The 14,510-nt window shown below is 44.3% G+C and overlaps 1 protein-coding gene across 1 annotated transcript in view; it reads right to left on the reverse strand.

Moving 5' to 3' along the window:
• Tbc1d9 (TBC1 domain family member 9) overlaps window positions 1-14,510 on the reverse strand; it is a 106,539-nt gene that overhangs the window by 34,515 nt on the left and 57,514 nt on the right. Inside the window, exons 4-6 of the mRNA XM_059263081.1 lie at window positions 6,234-6,462; window positions 5,560-5,821; window positions 2,754-2,961 (exon numbers count right to left, since the gene is read on the reverse strand). Coding sequence (XP_059119064.1) covers window positions 2,754-2,961; window positions 5,560-5,821; window positions 6,234-6,462 — 699 coding nt within the window. The remainder of the gene's footprint in view (window positions 1-2,753; window positions 2,962-5,559; window positions 5,822-6,233; window positions 6,463-14,510) is intronic.

Genomic DNA, 14,510 nt, shown 5'->3' on the forward strand with positions numbered 1-14,510 from the left:
AGGACTTGTTCTGGAGCAGACATGATATAAACAACTCAGCTGAAGCCCTATGTGCACCTACAGACTCTGTGTGCCTGTGTGTGTCTGTGTGTGTGTCTCTGTGTGTGACTGTGTGTTCACACAAGTCTACTACAGTGTGAAAGAAATGGGAAGGAGAAATAGCTGTCTTTGAACTGAAGACATATGTCTCTGCGCGTTTTTTTTTTGTGAGCGTTGTGCTTGTGAATATGTGTTTTTCTGTGTGTGCAGGTGGGAATGTGCATGTGTGTGCACAGGCATGGGCAAGTCAGGAGGAAATTCTGAGTGTCTTCCTCAATCACTTTTCTACCTCACTTTTTGAGACAGGGTTGCTCCTGAACTGGGAGTTCACCAGTTCAGCTAGGTTGGCTGGCCAGGGAGCATCAGGGACCCGTCAGCCTTTGCTGTCAAAACAGGAGCATACTGCCATGCTGAAATTTAAATATGGTTCCTGAGGATGCAAACTCAGGTCTTCACGGGTAAGCATCGAGTACTTTACTGAGGCCACCTCCCAAGTCCAGTGCTAATGGTTTTAACAGGGTGGTCATCAAGCCCAAACACAAACACACTAAAACTATTTTCTTTAGTATAGCAGGGAAAAATCTTAAGGCAAACATGAAGTGGTGTGCCCATCACAGCTCCGACTTTCTGTCTTAAGCGGCATTTCCTCTGCTCTGCAGTCTGAAGTCTGGGCAGAGTTGAGTTTCCTCTGCACATTGGATCACTATGCCTGTCCTGATCCCAAAGTGCATTTCCCTTGCCGCTCTGGGTAACTGCTATACCATGTCCAGGCGGAATCTGATGAAGGAAATCGTGCTAAGGGGTCAGCAAGATGGCTCATCAGGTAAAGGGCTTGCTGTCCAAGGCTGGAACCAATGTCAAGTTAGAAGAGAATCACCAGCACAACACTGTCCTCAGACCTTCATCCTTGTGCCATCACACACACACATCACATATGCACACACATGCACACATCACACACACATCATACACACATACACTCACACACACCACACACACTACACATACTCTCACACACACATTCACACACACACATCACACACATACGCTCACACATACATCATATACACGTACACTCACACACACACCACACACACGATATACACTCACACACACTCACACACACATATCATACACACACACACACACACACACACACACACACGAAAAATTTGAAAATTATGCTTAGAATTAAGTGAAAAACTTATCAACCAAGGTGAATTTGCAGGAAAAATTATGAAGCCTGTTAACTACTAAATGTAAATGTAATTGATCTCCCCACCTCTGAATCACCCCCAGTAAATTATCCTGGCCTCAAAATATGTTATAATACCAATGAGCTAAAACTGTGACAAACTGAAGTGAATTCGTCAACTGTTTGATAGTTTGTGGGTTTTTTTCTTTTTCTTTTTTTTTTTTTGATTGATCAATTCAGCTTCGGGGAATTCGTAATTGTAACTTAAGGAAATTTATACATGTGACAGGGAAAAAACAGCAAGAGTGAAAGGGTACAGATAAATAGGTGAACACATTATGTATGTACATTTAATGGAGTAATATGTAGTCATTAAAAATTAACTTGGGGAAATGATTTAAGGTATACTCACTGTTAGATGAAATAAAACTAAAAACTCCCCTACATTTATGTCTAAATTATATGACATATACATAGTAATGCACAGGAAAAGCTGGAGCTGGGAGGGAATTTTGTCTTCTTATTATCTGTACTTTTGCAAATGAGCTATGACAGTAATGCATTACTCTTGTTTTTTTTTTTTTTTTTTTTTTTTTTTTGAGACAGGGTTTCTCTGTGTAGCTTTGCGCCTTTCCTGGGACTCACTTGGTAGCCCAGGCTGGCCTCGAACTCACAGAGATCCGCCTGGCTCTGCCTCCCGAGTGCTGGGATTAAAGGCGTGCGCCACCACCGCCCAGCGCATTACTCTTAAAATATAGGGAAAGAGGGAAAATTTGATTGCTCAGGTAACACTTTAAAAACAGAGAGAAGAGTAGCAGAGTGAAACCTGAAATTTACCACAAGGCTCTTAACACAGTGAGTCCAAAAGCTCTGCTCACCTTTAACTTCTGACTGGAAAACACAGGGCTCCCAACTCTGCACTGCCCATCACAGGCACCATCAGTAATCACTGATGGCAAAAACACCTGAACGATGTCTTGTTAAAAAAAAGAACAAGAAGGGGAAGGAAGAGGAGGAGGAGGAAGAAGAGGAGGAGGAAGAGGAGAAAGAGGAGGAGGAGGAGGAGGAGGAGGAGGAGGAGGAGGAGGAGGAGGAGGAAAAAAGCCCGGGAGCAATGGTGTGCTGTGGATAAGAGCATTCATTGTGTACTGGACTGGAGTTTGAATGCCGCCGAACCCACAGCTTAGCATGGCTGCATCTGTCCAGCCTGAGCACTGGGGGTAGAGACAAGGGCATCACTGACCATCAGCCAGCTTAGCTAGACCAGTGAGCTTCTGGCTCAGTAAGAAGTCTGCTCAAAGCAGAGATGATGGAGGAAGGCCACCACCAACTTCTGGCCTCCACCTGCAGGCGTGGGTGCACACACTGGCACATTCTTCTGTATGCAACACACACACACACACACACACACACACACACACACACACACACGAGTAAATAAAGAAAATAAATCCCTGGTTCACACAGAAAAGCATTCTAAATGGACGTCCTAAAATATGGATTTCCACTCAACACTTACTTCTCGGAGTGGAATTATGAGGCTGCAGAGGTTTTCCTCCTTGCTGGTAAAGCAGATGTAATTTGTGGAGACAAACATCTGGCCCAAGATGTGCATTTTGTTAAATGGAGTCCAGAGGGTGCAGTCAGTGTGACCATCGAGCTTTTCATCTTTGGGCAGCCGGAAAAGGGCACGGTACCGCTCACTCTTCGCCCTGGCATCCAGATCCCTACAAAACAACAACTACAGTTCAGGTCACCAAGAAAGATGCACTAACGCTTTTTAACTGTGGCCATGTAGGTCCCCAGCCCTTGCCTCTCAGTCTTTCCAGACCCATTCCTCCCATCCTTAGCTATATATTGCTGGGACTCCAACCTCGCGATCTCAAAGTACAGCATCATTTTACTATATCAAGCCATTTTACAATTAATATCTGTAAATGTTAAAAAAATCTTGGGCAAAGTAGGACTGAGTAAGGAAGTTCACTCTCTTTCTAAATAACTCAGGAATTCTTAAAAAGGTCTTTAAACTTTTATCCAAAGTCTTTTTCTTTTAGTTTTTTGACACAGGGTTTCTCTGGGTAGCCCTGAAAGACCTAATGACATCCCGAACAGCAAAGTCAGTCTGCTGGGTGACACTCTCCACCCTGAACTGCAGGACAGTGTGAAGAGACCAGTGAGGGGGACAATTATAGAGACAAAGGTTCCAGATCTCACCTGAGGCCTCAGCTGACTCCAGTATTGCCCTGCTGATACCCTTTCTCCTGTTTAGAACTCTCCTCTCAGGCCTCCAGCCCACCGTGCCTCACAGAAGGTCTAGTCTGCCGCTTGGCTTGGCTTCCCGAAACAGAGAGGGTGAATGCAGAAGAATCCTCCACGCCCCCTGCTCTCTGTAAAATCACCTGGGTCCTCATCAGCTCTGGAGCTGCACACACCAGCATCCTTTTCACTCCTACAAAAACCTCATTTGAAGACTGTTTTCTTAAGCTTTATTCTTAGGCTTCATTAGGGTATCTACCCTCACCAGCAAAGTATTCCCATCGGAGTCTTGCCTCCAGCCTGTTTTGGTGCCTAGCCACTTTCCCCTGAATGGCAACACCCGCTCCTGGAGGGAGGAGGGAGACTCCTAGACTTCCCAGGCCACACAACATTCACCAGACCCCTCTGAGGGCTTTAGGAGCAGTTAACACTGCTGGGAGAAGGCACTCTCCATCAGGCTGAACGGCCTGTACCACAGTGGTGGTGATGCAATGTCTCCAGGAGTGAATGCCCACGCTAGGGTGGGTTTCTCAGTGACAAACTCGGGCTCACTGGAGTTAGATTTAGGTGAATCATTTCTCTGGTCTGTTATAGGGTGTCATATCTGGGATGAATAGTCATTTGTTCCTGTCTCTGTAGAAAAAGTCACACAGCATCAAATATTTCCCAAACTTAAAAAATTCCATTCCTTCTCTGTCAATTGCCTTTGACTTTTTACCAGCTTTATCATTCATTAAGGTAATTAATAAATCTGTTGTTCACTAGGATGTCAAACTCCACACAGAACCCCAAAGACATCTTAACCACTTCCTCTCAGGCTCCTACTGCCATTTGCGTACAACCCCTTCCACCCTCAGGTCCCTTACAGGAATGACCCCCGTCCCAATGTCCTGCAGACAACTCCATGCAACATGATCCCTTCCACCCTCAGGTCCCTTACAGGAATGACCCCCATCCCAATGTCCTGCAGACAACTCCATGCAACATGATCCCTTCCACCCTCAGGTCCCTTACAGGAATGACCCCCATCCCAATGTCCTGCAGACAACTCCATGCAACATAATCAAAACTGGCCTTTCATATGCCCTGAACACTTTCTTCCTCAACTCATTTTAAAGGACTCTAGTCGGCCCGAGCGTGGCAGGCATGGCTCTGGCAGGCCTTGCCCTTCTCCCCGTTCCCTCTGCCTTGCTAAAAAAACAATAGATTGCATTCCTAAAGCTAGCCACCAAGGTCTGTTCCCTTCTTTGGACACTTTCTTATGCCAGACTCACTCCTGAGGCTGACTACCAAGGTCCAGCTATCCAAGTATTGAAGTCCAGCAACCCAAAGCCGCCTTTGCTCACCTAATCATGTGCAATTAAAACTAAACACCTCATCCTCACACAGGGTCTCCCCTTTACCTTTGTAAAGGGCCTTTTTCCTATGGGCCACGTCTGCCTCCTCTCTATCCAGAGGCAGTCCTTTGTTCCAACCCCTATGCTAACCCCTGCACCAGACAAATCCCCCTGCCCCCTCTCCCTGGTTCCCTTCCCCTTCTCCCTCCTCCTCTATTTCCTGTCTTTGTCTCTTATTCTCTGCCCTCTGTCCCTCTGGGACAAATACGTCTCCTCTGTGCTGAGAACTTGGTCTTGGGGGTCCTGAGCGGATACTTTCCTTTCAGCTTCCACACCCAACCTCCCAGGATTCCCTGCAGCCTCTCATCCCGTGCCCTGACCTCTGACCTACTGCTCCTGGTGTTTCTTGGGCTTCCTCCACATGTCCATCCTTCCACACAAAATGTGCCCCTTTCTGTCACCCATGAGCCCGGCTCAGGGTGGCTCCACCGAGAGGTCACGTGAGGCCATTGTGGGCCCACTGCATTCTGTACTTAAGGCTGGCAGAGACCCCACCACGTGGTGGAGGAACCCGTCATTCCTGCCTCTCTCACCAACGGCAGTGGCTCAGGCAGTCTTTCCCCATTGTGCTATGCTCAGGAAAGCGCTCATAAGCTGGAGTCGGTCAGAACTCAGTGTCTGCACAAATGGAAAGGCTTTCCATTCCTGAGTTCCATGGTTTCTCTCACCCACCGTTTCAGAGCAGACACTTTTTTGGGAGATTTCTTCTTGAGTTTCGGCAGGGACCGGTCTTGTTCAAATCCTTCATTGTCCAAGAGCTGTCTCATGGCTATGTTGGCAAGCTGCTCCATCAGCTTGAACGTCTCGTTGATGTTGAGGAACACGGAGAAGAAATGCTCGCTGGATCGTGTGCTCACTTTGATCACATCTGGCAGAAGCAGCGTGGCGTTCTTCTCCAGTTGAGTGATGTCCACCCACCGGATCACCAGCTTGGCTGAGCACAGGCAACAAGGTTGGGTCAACACTTACTTTAGTGTCTTTCCAGATAGGGTAACCTCACAGCCTTGCTCCCAACCTGCCCAGCTCTTTTGAGCTCCTGACCCTATCTTTATTGCCTCATTTGTTTGTTATAACTTGTATTGCATAAACTCTGGGATCGGAATTATTACAGACTGAAATCATGTCTACTAAATCAAACACACCTTTAGTGAACCCCTAGTACTCAATGGATAATTTGTTTGCAATTTTGAATTGAAAATAATTGAATTCACTCATTAAATGGTCAGGAAAAGATCTCGACTCAAGTCTACAGACATGCTTTTGATATTCTGACTTGGTTTATGAGTTAGGGAAAGCCTCAGTGAACTTGCCAAAGGCTCCCACGGAAACCCTGAGCACTCACTCACCTTCCCTGCCCATCAGGAAGGAGGAAAAGCACAGGTGGTTAATGCTGAGGTACATCCAGCCCTGCCGGGGGACCTTCCCTTTCCAGTAGCTGCAAGAGTAATAGTTGACAAGTTTCTCCTCTTCGGGCATCCCAAACAGTCTGTGGAACTTCACGGTGGCCTCTTTGAACTTCTCTGTGTCGTCATCTTCTTTCACATCATTGATTTTGTTATATTCTGCAATGATGCCCTGATGGGGAGAGAGCATACAGATGGAATTATGACTGCAGCTGAGCAGATTGGAATGAAACACTTCCTGAGACCAGATTTGTTTTAATGATTAATTCTCTTCCAAGGCAACCCACCAAATTCTAAGCTTCTGGTTAGTTCTAGGTTGTCCTGGAACTCACTATGTAGTCTACCCTGGCCTCGGGATTCACTGTGATCTTCCTGTTTCAGCTTCTCAAGAGCCTTCATGCTTAGCCAATTAACAGGTAGCATTTGTGCACTGAAAGATTGTCCAAGGATTTTATTACATGTCCATTGGTGTTCATTAGTTTCTTATGCTTCCTAGAAATGAAGCTGCTTTATCTCAAAATAAGAAAACATAAGCACCTTGCTGGATTAATTTTTACTAAGCACATTATGACAGTGTTATCATAAAGGTCAGCTTCTGCCTGTCTCAAAAAAAAAAATCACCATAGAAGGCCAAGGGCTAAGGACTGACTGTACTTCACTAACAAACATTCAATCAGAGACCCCACAACTTGGGAGTCATCCGAGCTGAAAACAAGTGTATACAAGAAGGGAACTCAATTAGACACAAGATTCTTTGACAGCTGGACAGGAGATAAAATGTTTGTATAGCAAGTGACTGGTCTAATCTAAACCTGCCACTGAATCATTCTGGCAGCCTGAGAAGCCATTTAGTTGCTAGCCAATTCCTCTGTAACTCCCTGAAGACTGTTTTTGTGCATCTCTTTAGAGAAGAAAGCTACTGTGGGCTGGAGAGATGGCTCAGTGGCTAAAGGCACTTGCTGCCAAGTCTGATGACCCGAGTTCAATCCCCAGGACCCATATGGTGGAAGGAGAGAACCAACTCCTGCAAGTTGTCCTCTTAACTTCCACACGGGGACTCTGGTATACACGCCAACATACGTGTGTGTGAGCATGCATATACATACACACAAAAATAAATATTCTTTAAAAGAGAAGGCTCCCTCAAATTCCAGGATTGACTTTGTAATCATCAAATCGGCCCTACTTCATCTCCATTTCTCTGATCCCATTCTCACTGGAAAGCCTGAGCTTCAGAGCACAGCAGCTGTGGATCCAGGGCCCAGAGTGTCACCTGTGTCTGTGTGAACTTGTGAAAACTCTGGGATTTTCCTAGATACTGACTCAGTCCTCTGGTATCCCTGGGATAAAAACTTACAACAGGCTCATGATATGTACAATTCCTGGCCCCCGGGCTATCTACTGGGCTCTCATTCTTCCAGGATAGCTTTAATATTCCCCCACAAACATCCTCTTAAAACAAAATTTGAGGGAGGACTAGCTCCCTGGATCAGTTAGTAAGGTGGTCACTGTGCAAGTGTGAGGACCTGAATCCGATTGCCCAGAACCCACACGGAAATCAGCTGTGGAGACCCACTCCTCTGACGCAGAGACGGGAAGACCCTGGGTACTTTGGGGTCACCCTGTCTAACTGAATGAGAGACTTCTAGATTCTATGAAAGACATTGTCTCAAGGTGGGAAACAATTGAGGAGAATCCCAAACATTGCCCTCTGGCCTCTACACATGTGTGCATTCATGCACATGCACCCATCTCACAAACATGCACACACACACACACACACACACACACACACACACACAAACACACTCCCCCAAAAAGCTGATTTTGGAAGCTGGAGCAATTGCTCAGCAGTTAAGAGCGTTTATATTGCAGGGGACTGGGATTCACTTCCCAGCACTCCCATGGTGGTTCACAACGGTCCATAACTCAAGTTTCAGGGGATCCAGCTTCCCCTCTAGCCTCCATAGGCACCGCGCACATATGTGATGCACAGGACATATGTGCATATGCAAAAGAAATAAAACTAATCAAAAACAACAATTTTGACTACATAATTCTTACTATCAGTAACCTAAGTAGTTCACCACTTCTGTTACACCAAAAATACTAAGTGCTCGTGTTCATTTTGAATCAAATCAACACTGTAACTTTTTCCTTCATTATACAGTATCTGAATAGCTCCACAGGTGCCCTCTGGGTCTACAGTATCATTTATAATTTTCTCACCTTCTCGTCTCTGGTGCTGTCACTCACAGTCCCTGAACTGCCTCAGTCACACCAACCCTCACAGCCGGGTTTCTTAATTCCCACCTCCCTGTGAACCTTCTAGCTCTGAGTCTCTCCCCTCGCACAGCACTGGTGATTCTCTGCGTCACAGATTGAAACTATTCCCTTGTGGCCTGCAGTGGTGGCAATGAGGAACAGTGGCAGAAGAGAGGCCTCCATCTTCCAAAATCCTCCTCACCATTCATGGGACTGAAATCTTGGACACACAGCTAAGAGCAAACAGTGGCATCCCTTCATGAACACAACCCCACCCCTCAGCTTCCATCTATTCTACCTTCAGAGCCACCCCTAGACCCTCAGCACAAGCCAGAGTTACCATAGTGGCTTCCTGTCAAGATTCTCTCCCCACTTAGGTTTTGTCCAGCCATGTTCTGAAACAGAGACCCGCCAACAACATTCCTACCGAAGCCTATGCCGAGTTCATGACGTAAGATCGCCTCCTGACCATTCCCATCCGTCAACTAAGCAACACGTAATTCCATCTAAGCGTTCTCAATTCTATACGCTTTCAGCTTATGTTGGATTCTGTTTATATTTTCCTCAACCATTAAATATGAGTTCCAACACTAACAACAGTGTCTTGAACATTTACCATACCTAACATCTAAAAGGTATCCAGTGCAGTATTCTTAGAAGAAAATATGCTGTGCTCCCAAATGAGAATAGATCTTAAGAAGTCATATTTTGGTTTTTATTGTATGATGTCAATTATGGATTGTGGAATCTACATTGTTTCATAGTGAGCCATGTTTAGGAAGCTAAGTTTCCGGTTGTGGACTCTGTCTTTCATCACCCAGGTAGCAGTATGTCTGGCATGAGAAACAGCAACGATCTTCCCTGGGAGAGCATCTAAGATAAGATTGTTTTCCTCTAACTAGTTCTGCTACAAAACCTCTGAGAGAACAGAGATGTTGAGGTCTGTGGAGGCCAAGGAGTTGGACCCAGGTTATTCTAGGCACGAGCAGGCTTCAGTAGAGATACATGAGGACTGTCAGACAACCAGAGGTGGTGTGAGGGCATTAGAATACTGGGTGGGAAGAGTTTAGAAGGATCTTGATGAGTTTGAGGTCATCCTGGGCTACAGAGTAACTTCCAGGTCAACCTGGGCTACAGAGTGAGACTGTTTCCAACCAAAAAAAAAAAAAAAAAAAAAAAAAAAGGAAAGAAAGAAAGAATAAATGAACGAATGAGAAAGCACATACACACAATTAAGAGGAGAATCCAGTAATATGAAGCAGCATCTGCGTTTCCTAGGCAACCCCAGCAACCTAGAATCAGCCTGGAAACCTCAAGTGGGCTTATATTTATTGTTCTGGACCACTGTGGCAGATCTCTTACCAAAGTCAGAATAGGGAGGACATTAAAATGAAGTGATACACAGCAGACCACAGGTAAGGCCCTGTATTTTTTTTTTTTTTTATAAAACACTACGCTAAATACCAACTCTAGAATGTTCATTAAACTTAAAAAGTGTTTTTAAGCATGAGTAGATTTATGAAAGTATGAAACCAAGAAATGATAACTTGAGACGCTCTGGGGCCTAATGTACATTCGTCAATAGACCAGTCAATAGCCCCCGCTTCCACCTTTCCCACCTTTAGGAAAAGAGTCTGGAATGCCCAAGCCTTCCTTGGCTTTTCTGGGAATGTTGAGCCAGGAGGCCAGGTCGACGGAACACAGGAATGGAATGTTTCTTTCCTCCAAGTTCTATGGGCTCTACTTATTCCACAATAAACCACTCTGGTCCTAGGTAACAGCTCCTAATAACGTCAGAAATTCAACATATCTAACACAGTGGATGCCTAATGCTAATTTACATATGCAAAGGTGTCCTCAAAAAGTAAAATTAACTTGGTAAGCCAGAGACTGTCCGCTGTGGTGTATGCTTTAATTGCAGCATTTGAGAAGCAGAGAAAGAGAGTTCTCTGTGAGTTCAAGACAAGCTTAGTCTACCCAATAAGTTCCAGATACATAGTAAGACCTTGCCCCAAAACGAAACAAAACAAAACAAACAAACAAACAAACAAACAAACAAAAAACCCAACCAACCAAATAAATGAAAACCCAAAAACTTGGTAAACACACAAAAAAATTTAGCTTCATAATTGTGGGCAGAAAATTAAAACATGGAAACATTAAACTTCAAAGTCATTTCAACAATAGGCTGGAGACATGGCTCAGGTTAAGAGCAAGTACTGCTCTTCCAGAGGACCCAAGTTCGGTTCCCAGCACACACATCAGGTGGCTCACAACCGTCTGTAACTCCAGCTCTGCAGAGACCTGCACTATTGTGCACATACCTTACACAGACACAAGCACATACACCCAGTTAAAATAATAAAATAAGCCTTTAAAATTCTGAGGGTGAAAGCAAGCACACAGGATTCTGATATAACAACATATACTTAAGGTCCATTAAAATATTTTGGTTCATTAAAATGTTTTAATAACTCTATCCTAATGTTTTAATCTCTATCCTAAAGGAGACTGGAGAAATGTAATTTATGGCAAAAGTCACGTGAGCTAAAGTGGTAACTCTATTTTTATTTGTGCCTGCCTACCACTTGCTAATTTAGAAGCAAAGGTAACTTCTAGAAAGAGAAGAAAGTAAAGTCAATTATGGAGAGTTATATTCTTTTATTAAAACAACCATAATTAGCCAGGTGGTAGAGGCACACGCCTTTAATCCCAGAACTTGGGAGGCAGAGACAGGCAGATCTCTGTGAGTTCAAGACCAGCCTGGTCTACAGAGTGAGTTTCAGGACAGCCAGGGCTGTTACACAGAGAAACCCTGTCTAAAAAAAAAAAAAAAAAAAAAAAAACAAAAAACCTAAACCAAAACAAAACAAAAAAAACAAAAAATTAAAAAAAACCCCAACAACTATAATAACATAAATGTAGTAGATACTAGTCAAGGCTACATAGGAGAATAGAATACTACCATCACATTCAACATGCTGAAACATCTAGAAATAAGTATACAAACTGTTATGCATGGCACTTGAATTCCTGTTGTTTATATAGTTAATTATTGCATTAATAATTTACAAAAGTTAATTAGATATTATAACAAAACAGCCTGCTAGTTCCCTTAATTATTGGACAATCTGTGAAATAGCAATCTATTCATTTGCACATGAATGACATTCTTTCACACATTATTGCATTAATGCGGATTCCCTCCTCATAAATGGTTTCAGGGGAAATAAATCTGACATATTTAATGTAGTGAGAAGAAAAACTATTTGACATAATTTGTCCTCCCATCAGACGGAAGATTTTGTTTCTTCCTCTACATCTTTCTTATTTTATACAGAGATGGCAGTATGAGAGGCCAGACTGTGAGGTGGCCCCTGGTTACCTATGTTGTCACATGTCTGTGTCTTCTCCACTCCAGTTGGCTGCCCTCTTTCCTCCAACCCATCATACATGAAACAATTAGTAGCTCTCCTGATCTCTATATTCACACACATGAATTATTCATAGAGTCTCAGTTTTACCACAGAGCTCTCCATTACTACAAACACACACACACACACACACACACACACACACACACACACACACACACACTCAAAAGTTGTCTGGTCCTTCCCAATGTGCCCATTCATTCTGAGGGAAGGCTGGGCATGAGAATCATGCTGGGGTTACTGTATGAGCTTTTTCTACAGTTCACTTTCAGAGTTGGATATGGCCCATTTCAAATTCAGCTCCCTACTTCAAACACATCAGATCCTAAACGGCAATGAACTTCTATTTGTTATTAACTTTCCTGTTTCAATTATTATGTGCTCATGGGAAAGTTTAGTCATGTAGAAAGAGGAAAGAGAGCACTGGCTTTTCTATGGGATTTTAGAGCAGCATTCCACCAGACTACTTAGAATTCCCTTTATTTGGGCTCTAAAAAGGTTTTTTAATCATGTCTAGAAACCCAGTCGCTACAGAAAGTATCGATCATTTTGAGCAACCCCAAACACACAAAAGTCACCTGACAACTTTGTGTGGCAAAAACTGTCATGAGTCAAGTCTGACGACCGATGAGAAAGAGCTGCAGCACATGCGTGTCACCAGCAAAAGGTAACGGCCTTTCTATGTAAACAACTTCTCGAAATCGAAGAAGAGGAGGCCAGGGGGAAGACAGCACAGCCCGTAAAGTGCTTGCCCTGCAGGAGCAAGGGGCTAGGTTCAACCCCTGGGACCCAGTAAAACAAAGCTGGGCATGGTGCAGCATCCTAGTACTGCGGAGACAGAGACAGACAGGTGGGTCTCGAGGGCTGGCGGCCATCCAGATTAGTGACCTTGCAAGTCCCAGGCCAGAGAGATTCTGTCTTTAACAAACAAAAGAAGAGGAACTTGAGGAACGACACCCCCGATTGTACACACACACACACACACACACACACACACACACACACACACACACGAAACATTCAAGAAAAATAAGACCTCCAAATCCTATGAAAGACAAACCAAAGATACATGCAGCAGTGTCTAAAGAGATACAGAACGTGGCCCTTCAACATAGGAAATGCTACCCAAGTTCTCACACAAACACAAGTTGGGCACTAGTGAAGCAGTCTCCCTGGCCATAAGGCTGGCAGAAGCTGGAAAACTGGAGAATCTACACTATTGGAGAAGCTGTTCCCACACATGCCAGTGAGAATATACAACGGGACAGCACCCTGGAGGGGAGCTGAGATTAGTTAGCAGAGCAGCACACACATTGACCCTTCAGGCTGGCAGTTCTACTGTAGCTCAGCCTGCAGGTACAGCCTCGATCACATGCAAGCACAGATGCATGCGATTCTAAATGTAGCAGAATTCATAGTTGCAAAATGTTGGATGGCACCTAAATATCAGAGCACAGGGAGTGACTGAACTAATTACAACACACACACCCAACACAGGACTTCAAAAAGAACAAGGGGACAAACGAAGTCTATGATTCTGGACTGGATTGTGAAATGAAAAAAGACATGGACTTTTCAAAATGATAATATTGAAGTAAAGTCTTCAGTTAAGTTTATATTAGTCTGTCAGTGTCAATTTCATATTTTAATAAAACCATCATTTGCAAACTTCCACACTGAAGAACTATTCAGATTTTTAAAAACCATTAATGGATACTACACCAACAGGGACATTTTGACCAAAAAAATTAGGGTATCTGTGGTTTAAAATAGTTTTCTATAGAAATATCATTATTTGTAAACATAAAAGTGTGAATGCTACAGTGAAAAAATGAATAGCTTTGAATGGGTTCATGACACCAGTGAGTGGCAGATGAGTATCGTGTGCCTCGTGACACAGTAGATCGAGGAGGACACAAGACGCTAATGTACCACTCCATCCCAGGAAGGCACAACTTGAATTCAATCACAGAGAGACATCTGACAGAACCTCCAACGAAACATCCTTTTATAAAAACCAGAAGTGCACAATTTACCAACATTAATGTCATAAGACATAGGGGGGGCTGTGGAAATGCTCCAGACTGAAGAAGATTGAAGAGGTGGAAACCAACTCAGTTCCCTCACAGGCTGAACAACACAGCCATCGAGGGTACAATCAACCCCATTTAGATCAGACTCTATGGGACTGGGGAGATGGCTCAGCTGTTAAGAACACTGGCTGTAGCCGGGCGGTGGTGGCGCACGCCTTTAATCCCAGCACTCGGGAGGCAGAGCCAGGCGGATCTCTGTGAGTTCAAGGCCAGCCTGGGCTACCAAGTGAGATCCAGGAAAGGCGCAAAGCTACACAGAGAAACCCTGTCTCGAAAAAAAAAAAAAAAAAAAAAAAGAACACTGGCTGCTCTTCCAGAAGACCGGGGTGGTTCTCAGCACCGCATGGAAGCTCCCAAGCATCTGTAAATCCAGTTTTAGAGGCTCCGATGCCCTTTTCTGACCTTGGAGGGCACCAGGCACATACATG

This window comes from Peromyscus eremicus, chromosome 5 (genome assembly GCF_949786415.1).
Source record: "Peromyscus eremicus chromosome 5, PerEre_H2_v1, whole genome shotgun sequence".
Classification (NCBI taxonomy): domain Eukaryota; kingdom Metazoa; phylum Chordata; class Mammalia; order Rodentia; family Cricetidae; genus Peromyscus; species Peromyscus eremicus.